This window comes from Pagrus pagrus, assembly GCF_965226575.1.
Source record: "Pagrus pagrus genome assembly, chromosome: 13".
Classification (NCBI taxonomy): Eukaryota; Metazoa; Chordata; class Actinopteri; order Spariformes; family Sparidae; genus Pagrus; species Pagrus pagrus.
This window is the reverse complement of record NC_140197.1, coordinates 4,325,207-4,336,658: the sequence shown is the minus strand read 5'-3', so window position 1 is coordinate 4,336,658 and position 11,452 is coordinate 4,325,207. Positions and strand designations below refer to the sequence as shown.

The following is an 11,452-nucleotide window of genomic DNA, read 5'->3' as shown; positions in this document are numbered from 1 at the left end:
AACCAGCAACTAGCGCAAATATTCCCGAATGATTGGTTTTCATCGGTTTCACCGGCAGCACAGGCTGAGGACTTATAAAACGTTTGGCTCGTGTGAATGTCATGATTTAAACCCCAGTTAAGCCATTTGTGCGGCAGTTTGGTACATCACCAACAGCAGCTGGTTGAGTCAGTCTGGTTCGGATGAGTATGGGGCACTTTATTGTTTTTTTTTTACTCCAAGTTACAAACAAATACAAAAAGCTCATTGGCAGAAAGCTTACAGGCCTCACAGGACGGTAGCCATGTCTTTTTCATGCGTACACACGCGCACTTTCTCTCTCTCACTCTCTCTCTCTCTCTCTCTCTCTCTCTCTCTCTCTCTCACATACACACACACACACACACACACACACACACACTACATCTACAAATAGCCATCTGGTCACATTTAAAAATGTCAATATATATCTATGTACATCCTTTCTGAAACATGGATTCAATAATTACAATAATAATAACAATAATATACAGTTACACGTTTTTGAATAATAGAGCTATACACAACATTATGTGGATGATACAGAGACGTGTTTTTGGACACACACACACACACGCATACACACACACACACCCACACACACACACACACACACACACACACACACACACACACACCCTCTCTGCCTCCTCAATAAAAATAGGAGCAGATCAGATTGGGGGTAGGGGGGCGGGGGGGACTCAAACTAGAAGGCTATACACGCGTTATTGGCTGTGAATAACTTACAATAAGAGCTCACATGCTAACTTCTCTAGAGAGCACCTTGTCCATTACAAAACATCGCACTTGACACATTAAAACGATATTCAGACATTAAACAACAAGTAGGTAGCAAGGTTGTAAGGAAAGGATGTAGGTAGAAACTTCGTTAGGTAGCATTATCCATCCTTTCCTTATCGCGACTCCTCTCCTCCGAACAGCTATTTGAAAACGACGACAACATACAGGAACACTAACTTTTTTTTTTTTTTACAAGAGCAAGTACCACAGTCATTATTTTTTTACGTTGCCCTAAAACACCACAGACCAACATGCCGAACAAAAAAAAGTGCTGCGCTGCTGTACAGTACTCAACTGATGATAGGAAGTGTTTGTAAAATCTAGATTTGGAATCTGCTTGTTATATATCTTTCTTCATCACGTTTGTCTCCTTTTGCTCCATTTTCTGCTGGCTTCTTCTTTATTTTTCTTCAAGTTTTCTGTATTTTCTCTCGTCCTGGGAAGCCAGCACACGGTAGTGACCCTTTCCAAAGAGATGGACGGATGATATACATATTTTATTTAATTTCTAGGGTTGGAAGGCGCTGCCGGCGGTGGCGAGGCTCATGCTTTTCAGTTTGTTGTCTTTCTTCCACTTCATCCTCCGGTTCTGGAACCAGATCTTGATCTGCCGCTCCGTGAGGCAGAGCGCGTGCGCGATCTCGATCCGTCGCCGCCGCGTGAGGTACCGGTTGAAGTGGAACTCCTTCTCGAGCTCGAGAGTCTGGTAGCGGGTGTACGCCGTCCGCGCCCGTTTCCCGTCCGGGCCCGTCATATCTGAGGGTTTGGAGCGAACAAAAGGCGGTTAGAGGGCTCGTTTGATGCGCCAACATGTATAAACGGGTGATCATTTAGAAATGCACACAAGCAGTTGGCGGAAAAAATTAAATAGCCATCAATACTTTGGAATACATCATAATACAGCCGAGAAAAACAGAACACCCTATACTCCCAAAATACTTCTGACGGAACATTATTCTCCACAGATGTGTTGTCTGCAGGTTTTCAGCTTTGAGTTCGAGTTTATTGTAGCTACAGGTGTTAATATGATTGTGTCCACCCCCCTCTGAACCCTCACACACAGACACACAGACACAGAGGGTTGATTTACCTCACTGGTATATCAGGATAAACGTGCGCAAAGGCGCAGCAACGGTGTGTAAAACCGTCCCGTGTTCTGACAGCACTCTTTCTTGACACATTTTATTTCTGCCATTTCCACTCCACAGCCCACGCTAAAAGCCTTGCTTTTATTTGTCACAACACTGTTTTCTTTTTTAACCAGCCCTCTTCACCATCACCCTCTTTATTCCCCCCTTTTCACCCCTTCAGGGTTTTATTGCCCCGTCCTCTCCCTCACCTCCCTAATAAAGTTCCCACACGTAATAAAGCTTCACTTTTCAAAGGAGCAGCAGCCTCCAAAGCCTTCCTGGCCTCTCTTTCTTTTTTCTTCCTCTTTTTTTCTTTTCCCACCCGGCTCTGTCTGCGCTCCTCAGCCTGTTGGGCTTTTGCTGCCCGGCTTGCCTCTCCCCTGACAGATTTATGACGCTTTTGTGGAATTTGCTAAAATAAAAAAGAGGGAGGAAATACTGAGGGGGCAACTATCCGGCGTCCTTTGCTTCAACAGGAGGGAAATGCAAAACGAATCGCACCCTGATGCACTAAGAAAACACGCAAATACATAAGTTGAGCTGGTTAACCGGAGAGAGGCCAGCTGTCCTGTACTCTCTCTGATTTCTAAACAAGTAAAAAGTGATGAAATATTCGAAAAATAAAACAGATAGCTCGTGCTTCACTAAGAGGTTAAAACACATCGCTTGCTGATATTTGACAGTCACACGAATATATTAAATTGACGCAGTGGAAAAAGGCTTGGTGGGCTGCGGACAAAATACGAGGAACCGTGGCTAAGTGTGTCTTTCAGCTATTCTCAAGCAGCCAATTTACTCAACTCAAATCAAAGCAGCAATAAGTCTGCTGGATCTTCAGTGTGTATTCAAAGAGGCACAGAGCACCATAGCTCCCCTTGTAGTTTCTACAAGCACTAAACTGTCACCATCCCCATGTGTCCAAACATATAGGCTGTAATCTATTGCGCCAGCATTATGAATATGATCGCCCTGGAACTTGTATGATACAGAGCTAATAAGCTGTAAACACAAGAGCAGCATGTACCATGGCTAATGTGCAGCTTTCTCATCCAGGGGAATATCTGTGGTGGCTGAGTCTCGCTGCCCGTCGTGCTGCCAGCGGCTGATCCCGCCGGGCCGCCCTCCTGCTTCTGCACAACTTGCTGGTGCCCGCTCCTGGGCGGCGGGTTGTTGCCGTGGCCGGCGTCTCGGTTGTGCTGCAAGTCCTCGGTCTCTGGTGACGCGTCGTCCAGCTCCGTGAAGCGCTGCGCCGTGCCGCCGCCGCCGCCGCCGCCGCCGGAGGACGTGGAGGACAGGTTTGGAGAGCTGAGATTACCGCTTCCTGGTTGCTCCGAGCGGGGAGACGAGCTCCGGGCGCCCAGCTTGCTTTCTCCACTACCGGGTGACAGGAGGGAGTCTGCCGCAGAGGCGAGGGAGCAGCTGGACGGCTGTCTGAAGCTCCTCTCCGGCGCGGGGGAGCCGAAGCCCAGGGAGTCCCCTACGACCGAGCCGCCCCCGAAGTGTCCTCCGGTGTTGGCGGCGCCGCCGCTCCCCCCTCCTCGGTTGGTGACGGTCAGGTCCATACCATTGTAGCTGTAGCCGTAAGAGCCCGTCGCATGGTGCATGGTGGCTGAGGAAGAGTCCCTGTACGTCCCGCCGTTCATTGCGCCGCTGCTGGCTCCATAATTTAGCAGTTGATAGTCGGGGCCATTTGGGTAGCGCCCCGAGAACGAGTTTACAAAGTAAGAGCTCATTTAGGTTGTTTTAGAGAGTTGCAGGCTTACAGTTGAGTACTAAGGGGCGCTTGATTTGTTAGATTTCTCTTGGTCGTTATAACGCGGGTACTTTCAACGATTTATGATGTATTAGTGAATTATGGCGTTGCACTGTACTTCGTTTTTAGCTATGTATGCGCCGTCCAAATATGGGGGTGGGGTGGTGTGTGTGAGTGTGTTAGATTGAGGGGTGTGTGTGTGTGCGTGTGTGTGTGTGATGGGGGAGGTGAGGGGTGAGGTGAGGGAGGAGAGAGAGAGAGACAGAGAGAGGGAGGGGGGGCGGTCACGTGCTTTTGTTGACCAGTCGTAAATTCTCGCCGATGACTTTGGAGAGGTAATTCATGCTCTGAGGTTTCTAATGATGAAGGGATGGGCGGGGGAAGCTCGCTCTCCCTCTCGCTCTCCCTCTCGCTCTCTCTCTCTCTCTCTCTCTCTCTCTCTCTCTCTCTCTCACACACACACACACACCCATTATTCTGGTGTTGGAGGTGCCGGGGGTGAGCTCAGAGCGCCACCTACTGCAGACATAATTTATTGCACTGATTAAAAAGGACAGAAAGAGAAGGAGAGGGAGAAAGTAGACACTCCAAAAACAGTCTCAGAGAGCTGTTTTAAAATATTCTCTCTCTCTCTCTCTCTCTCTCTCTCTCTCTCTGTAAGTGTATGTGTCTCTCATCAGTCAGGCCTGTTAAGTGACCTTCGCGTAGGCTGGAAATTAGGAGCCAGTGACCATCCACCGTAATAAATAACCCGTTAATAATGGAATATTCAACGCCGCAGACTAACCAGTAATAACAGTCCACCTCTGTATTCTTCCAGCTGAAAGTTCTTCATCTGCAATCAGGCCTACATGGAACAATAGAACATTATAATAAGGACAATAATACTATTTCTAATAATAATGATGGTAATAATAATAATACTAACTATAGTAATGATCATTTTAAAAAATGATAATAATGACAACAACAACAAAAAACCTGAAACTCAAAAAAATAATAATTAAAGATGTGTGAGACGTCACAAATGCGACCTGCCATTTAGTGCGCCATGAATGCCGCAAAGCCGCATGACTGCGTCACTGTGCACTGCTGTAGCACCACAGCCGGGACAGGGTACAGTGAGACAGACAAATCAGTCCACTGTCTGAAATATCTTTTTACAATATCATCAGTATTTACTCCAGGCATCCACCATAAACACACAGAGCTCCCTCATCAGCCAAGTTATATACTATTTATTTATGTATCTATTTATTTATCTATCCATCTATTTATTTATTTATTTATTCATTTATTTATTTATAATATTGTACAGTATTTGCCGTTGTCACAACCATACCAACTGCAGTGCGCATGCATCCTCTCCGCCACAGAAAGGCCTGTCATACAAAGACGCTGCAGATTCAAATGCTGACTGTAGTTAAAGGCAGTACACTGACAATTCATTGATACAGTGACCAGAAGCTGACTGTAACTTTAACTAGAATAACCTCACCATCCCCATCACACAAACACACACACCGCCTGTCACTGTGTGAAGCCACCGAGTCATGACTGGGAAGCAGAGTGAGATTTGGCCTTTTACTGCGCCTTTCTTTCTTTCTTTCTTTCTTTCTTTCTTTCTTTCTTTCTTTCTTTCTTCCCCTCCCTCCCCCTTTCTCCCTACAGCCTCCCCTCCAGTCCTTCCAGCTGCAGAGGAGGAATGTTAAACCTGATCTGTGACGTCCACACTGGATGGAAATCTGCTGATTTATGATTTGTTGATTCCCGGGTTGGGATGCATTTCAGCCCTGTCGGTGTGTGTGTGTGTGTGTGTGTGTGTGTGTGTGTGTGTGTGTGTGTGTGCGCGCGCGCGCGCGCGCGTTTGTAGTAGGCCTCAACGTGCACTCGGGAGCGCATGTTTCCTTGTAACTCTGACCCACACATGTACATGTGCTAGAGCAAGGGACAGATGAAGAATTCCAGATTTGTGTGTGTGAGACGATACAAACGCGCTCCGCGGGGGAGTGTGTGTGTATAAATGTGCTGCCGCATGTGTGTGCAGTTTCAGGCCACATTTCAGACACTCAGCTGCTCTCACACTGAGCGTCGGCAAAGGAAACCAGCAGTTGGAATGGAAATCATCTTGAATATTCCAAAGTAACCAGGCAGAATAAAACAACTGCAACCAGCAGCAGCAGGGGGCGAGCAGATTCATCATTTGACCACAGAGTTTTGATATCAACACTAAATCAGCCAACTTCTGGCCTGAAAGCAGGCTGGTGGGTTCAAAAGCAGAGAAGCCAGAGTGTGCCAGGAATGGCCTGTAAGCTGCAGAGATGATGGGGAGGAGGCTCTGACCCAGTTGGCACACACTTCTGAACATACTCGTTATATATAGATTCCACCATCACATTAAAAATGTGTACAGTGAACCAGCTCGCTGGCTCTTTTGGTCAGATAGGACGCATCAGTGGTTGCTGATTTTTTACCAAAGAATACAACATTTAAAAACAGCAGAGTATTTCACTCTGGAGCTGGTTTTTGGTTAGTGTTTACTGTTTTCTGAACAACTGCTGCATGTTCTCGGTGTCATGGGGATGGTTCGTTAGAGGATGGTCAGGATTCAGGGTTTGAATAAGTACACCTAATCTGAATCTGCTTCTGCTCACATTGTTAAAGGATAAAACCATCCACTAAACAGCAGATATCTGATATATACTAGATATATAGATATATACTTACACTTCACAAATGTAAGCAAAATTCAAGGCAATCTAGTACTTAAGTGCTCAGTTCAAGTTGTGCACTGATGTCGAGATGCTGTTAAGATACTCCAGTTTTGGAGATTTTCATATTTAAACAGAAGTTGAAATATTACAGATTTTGTCTTGCTCAAGGTCTAATGGAACAGTTTCATCACTCTGACTGAATCCACTCAGAGCCAGAGTCTAAAAGCAGCTCTTTAAAACTCCTGAACAGTTGGAGGAGCGAGTTGTAAATGGAGGACATACAGCATGGGCGAAGTAAAGATCCACAACATTCTTTGCCGTGTGTGTGCAGCGAGTGTGTGTTGGTTGGTAAAATGAGCCCTCTGGGTCACAGTTAGACCACTTCCACTGTGTTTAACATAGAACATCTGCCATCGTGCAGTCCACCTTACTGCAGGCGTTCTCATAGCGGGGAATCGAACCACCAACCCCAGCGTCATCAGAGCCCAAAAACAGAGGCCTGTATGATACAACAGGCCAGATCGAGTTAGCTGCCCGTTATACAGAGCTTTAACTTTGTCGTGGAATATTGAGCTGAGATCATTCGATGTTCAGTCTACCTCAAGTTTTTTTTTGTGGACGTTGACTTGAATCAATCAGTGATCTGAGCATGTGATCATCTGACCTCTAAACGCACTGCCTCACACACACACACACACACACACACACACACACACACACACACACACACACACACACACACACACACTGCTGAAAACATTTTATTTCCTCACTGTGGTATTAATGATTTACCGACAAACTATGCCACCTATCACCCTGACAGTACACCCTACAGCTGAAAGCGCCTTTTCTTTTTTCCAGCGAACTAAATATAGGCCTACCTTCTCCGGTTTTACTGTATATAGTCAGGACATCAACTAGAATAACATAAAATGAGCTGAAAGTTGCGCACATGCTATGATAATATTATGGTATGGTTATCATATGACTGTGTCTTCAGCACAGTAGCCTCTACGTTTAGAATATACACACTGATGTAACATGACAGTCATATTTTCCCTGTTGACTTTATCAGCGCAAAGTTTCCGTGTGAGCTGACCAGCTGTGTGTTTGTACACTGCACTGCCTCTGATGCTGTCCCCGGGCCTGCTCATGTCCGCTAACAATGCTGATCACTCGCTAAAGATAAGCGCGTGCATCGCTGAAACCCAATCCGCTGCTGCCGAAGAGGAGGGACCCGCGCGCCGGTCACTCAGAGGACACGCAGAGTTCAAAGGGTCACGAGGACATTGTCCACTTTGTCTGGGTGAAGTGTGTGTGTGTGTGTGTGACGTGTCTGGGCCGGCCGGCTCGAGGACAGGTCAACTTTCTCTCCCCCTCGGTCTGGTCATCAATTAGTTCAGGCCGCCATCGGCAGCAGCTCGCGCCCCTTGTCACTTCCCCTCCGGACCCGCCGCGTGCGCTTACTTGGCCCACGCCGTAAATATGTGCGTGCATGTTTCAAATAGTGGGGGTAAAAGGTTTACGATTCTTTATGCGCGGGTCTAAGTAGGCCACTAAATCATGGAATAAAACTGTGTCTACTTCTCAGTGTTCACTGGTAACACCGAACTCATGTTCCGGATCACCTGCTCCTCCCACAAAAACAGCCTCTCTCCGGACACTTCTTTACATTTTATTGAACATTTCTCATAGGTAGTATACGTAATTACTTGACAAAACACTAACATAAACAAACAATGTAAAAATTCATAAAATATACACTTTCCTGAACGTTTTTTTAGGTAGTTTGGAGAATAACATCAGTAGGTTAACACCCCCCGCCCCCCCAACACGCGACCCCTCTATATCGGTAGAGTAAAACAGCTGGAAATGTTATATTACCCCACCCAAAACCAGCAATTACATTATTTCCACCGGACAGAGTGATTTTTTTTTCCTTGCTTATTTCTATACAGTTTAAATATGAACACCATTTGACATACATATACCTCTCAAAGAGCCTTTCCTCACCACATTGCTGTGTGTACGATCGTGTTCGCACGTTTAATTGAAGATAATACACACAACACATTTAAAAAAAAAAAAAAATCAGGAACAAAAATAAAAATATCACCGGGGAAAAACAGCCCGAAGTCGAGTTCTAAAGCTTCAGAACAAGTGCCTGCAAGACAGGAAGTACATTTGACAAAAATAACAACTAAGTAGAATAAGAAGTTGGGTGATTTTCTTGGAATGCAACAAGAAATTGTCTCTTGAAACAGTTAGTCACCGTTGGGCGCAGGGTTACTTATTGTATTTTAAATACACTTTGGATGCCATAGACTGGCCCTCCGCCGTTCCCTCTCCTTTTTATATTCTTGTTTTTATTCACTATGTTAATTTTATCTGTTCTTTCCACAGTCACATGGTCCCGTTTAAGAGTCAAATGACCTCCTAATTTTCAGACCACAAAGAGAGACGAATTCAGTGTACAGAAAAAGGGGACTTTTTTTTCTTTTTGTTGGGTGGCGATATAAGAGGGTTAAAAAAAGTGAATATCCCTCTTCTTCTATTTCTCTAGTACATGTTTCAGCCCTGCTCCGGTTTAAAAAAACAAGTCAAATAAAACGGAGGCTACTTTTTCCCAGAGTTTTCACATCAGACAGACGTCTGGATGGAGCTTGAGACAGGAGGGGAAGGGATTAACCAGCATGTCTTTTCTTCCATCCATCCATCCATCCTCCCCCTCTTCCATGTGTCTTATACCAGTTTGTTTCTCCTCGTTCACTCCGTCCGTTTCTCCTCTTCCTCTGCGCCGTTCACCGTGGAGGAAGAGGAGGAGGAGGAGGATGAAGACGAGGAGTTGATGAGCTTGTTCTCCTTCTTCCACTTCATCCTCCGATTCTGGAACCAGATCTTGATCTGCCGCTCCGTGAGGCAGAGCGCGTGCGCGATCTCGATCCGCCGCCGCCGCGTGAGGTACCGGTTGAAGTGGAACTCCTTCTCGAGCTCGAGAGTCTGGTAGCGGGTGTAAGTCTGCCGCCCGCGCCTCCCGGGGCTGCCGAAGGTCCCTGAGAGAGGAGGCAGAGAGAGAGTTACACTTTAACCACAGCAATAACACACACACTGAACCTGGTGACACACACAGGAGGACTGAGTCACCTTCTGTTGCTTTATGCGCGCTTTTTAGTATCATTTATTCTGTTCCCACCTGCCAAGTGCTGATCAATAAAGTCAGAATTTAATCCCTCAGTGAATCAGTGCGCCAGTCAATTACTGTCTCCCCTCTCCTCCTAAAAGTGCGCTTCTCCGACATGGAGCTGCTTCACAGACAGACCGAGCAAGAGCCCATTTATACATTTCTGTTTTTTTGGCATCTCTTCAGTGAAATGTTAACCCAGCCGGCCCGAGAAAGAGACACTTGTTTTTTTCAATGTTATGTGGAAGCTGAAATTATAATGTTGATTTTATGTGGAACTAAAATAGAACACCATAAAAAATAACAAGCCATCTATTTAACTTTAGTAATGACATATTAATGACCTGCTGGTGAATAGCAGCATTCAGTGAAGAGGACAGAGACGCGTTGTTCTAGTTAGTTGCTCTAGTCGACACTATTATTACTATCACTGTAAATAATAATAATAATAATAATAATAATAATAATAATAATAATAATAAATATAATGAAGAGGGTAAAAGTAAAGTAAGGATAATATTTCAGTGGTGTTCCCCTCAGTGAGGATCAGCTTCCAGGGCTTTAGTCTCCTCTGCTCCTCACTAACTGTATTTTGGCCCCGGTGGTGAACAAATGGCCATGTTGTCAGCTTAGCAGCTTCGGTTTCTGTATCGATCTGAAAATGCAGAGCATGGATGGAGAACCGCATGCTGCTCAGGGCACGTATCTAAATCCAAATATCCATAAAGAGAAAAAGTCAGGAAAACCGGATTATGGAGGAGCACTCAGGGGTTATGTGCCTCCTCTGTTCTATCTCCGTCTGCCATTTACATCTTCAACTGTCATTTATAGCCCGCGTTGCGTTTTATTCCTTATATATTTCTTTGCGGCGGAGCCTGTTTCCACCTCATCTGTCATAACTCGGAGTGTCCTGCAGGGCTTTGTACAACAGTAGCCCTGCATCATCCACCATTACTCACTGCTCTCTCAACAGGCCGTTTTTCTCTATTAAAACAAAGACGTTCGGCAGTGCAGTGGTTCAAACTATATTTATTATTATTTATATATTTTTTACGGTGGCTTATTCACACAACAGTGTAAAAAACAACAACACACCTGTGTGTGTTTATTTGGGCAGACAGATAAATCAAATTATTCTCTTCGAATCTCACTTTCACTCCGAACTTGGCAGCAATTCCAGGCCTGACTACAAGTGTAATATCTAATCTGTTGGGTGAATACCATCCTATCACACTGTCTGCGGAAGCCCACAGAGTTAACAGGCTCCATATGAGATAACTGAAGGGAAGTTGTGATAATAAAAAAACAGCAGGAGGGAGCTGTGAGACCGTTCTCCCTTTACTGGTATGTGGAAACACAAGTTTGTATAAAGACACGAACGCGTTTTCTTCATGAGAGTCAGCTGGTGAAGTGTTTTCTATTTTATTTGTCTTTTTTTTAATCGGTTCCCAAACGCTTAAAGAAGAATACATTTTTAAAATAGAAATACAAAGAATGAAAACTAAACAGAGGCTGACTGTCTGCTTCCTCTCTGTCTCTCTGTCCTTCTTTCTATCTGTTTCTTGTTTTCACCCACAACACTCTCTGACAGGCTTTTCCTCTCAACTTTCTTCCCCCTGCTCGGTAGCTGCGTCGGTCAGCAGGTCACATACAGTAACAGGAGCTAGGCTACAACCCAAACAAACCCGGTTTATGACGGACAATAAAATACCGAGCACATGACTGACTGACAGCCCAACAAACGGGGATCATAAAGCAGCTACTGGGAGAGGAGGAGGAGGAAAGGGAGAAAGGAAAGACAGCAGAGGGACTGACAGAGGAAACAAGCGTCACTTTTATGACGGGGATCGTAAAA

The 11,452-nt window shown here is 45.3% G+C and overlaps 2 protein-coding genes across 2 annotated transcripts in view; both read right to left on the bottom strand.

Annotated features, from left to right (window-relative positions):
- Positions 1-220: 220 nt before the first annotated feature.
- Positions 221-3,733, bottom strand: hoxb5a (homeobox B5a). Its single transcript, XM_084371249.1, has 2 exons — positions 2,974-3,733; positions 221-1,575 (listed from the first exon to the last, which is right to left on the bottom strand). Exons 1-2 carry the CDS (start codon positions 3,680-3,682, stop codon positions 1,328-1,330), a joined length of 957 nt encoding a protein of 318 aa, XP_084227375.1. The 5' UTR covers positions 3,683-3,733; the 3' UTR covers positions 221-1,327.
- A 4,345-nt stretch (positions 3,734-8,078) lies between these two features.
- Positions 8,079-11,452, bottom strand: part of LOC311267831 (homeobox protein Hox-B6a-like) — a 4,163-nt gene continuing 789 nt past the window's right edge. Inside the window, exon 2 of the mRNA XM_084371071.1 lies at positions 8,079-9,469. Coding sequence (XP_084227197.1) covers positions 9,183-9,469 — 287 coding nt within the window. The 3' untranslated portion in view covers positions 8,079-9,182. The remainder of the gene's footprint in view (positions 9,470-11,452) is intronic.

Excerpts from the sequence above, each read along its gene's own strand:
- hoxb5a (XM_084371249.1), bottom strand. The coding sequence starts at position 3,682 with ATGAGCTCTTACTTTGTAAACTCGTTCTCGGGGCGCTACCCAAATGGC. Across the intron at positions 1,576-2,973 it reads AAAGCTGCACATTAGCCATG|ATATGACGGGCCCGGACGGG; the intron begins GTACATGCTGCT and ends CCAAACCCTCAG.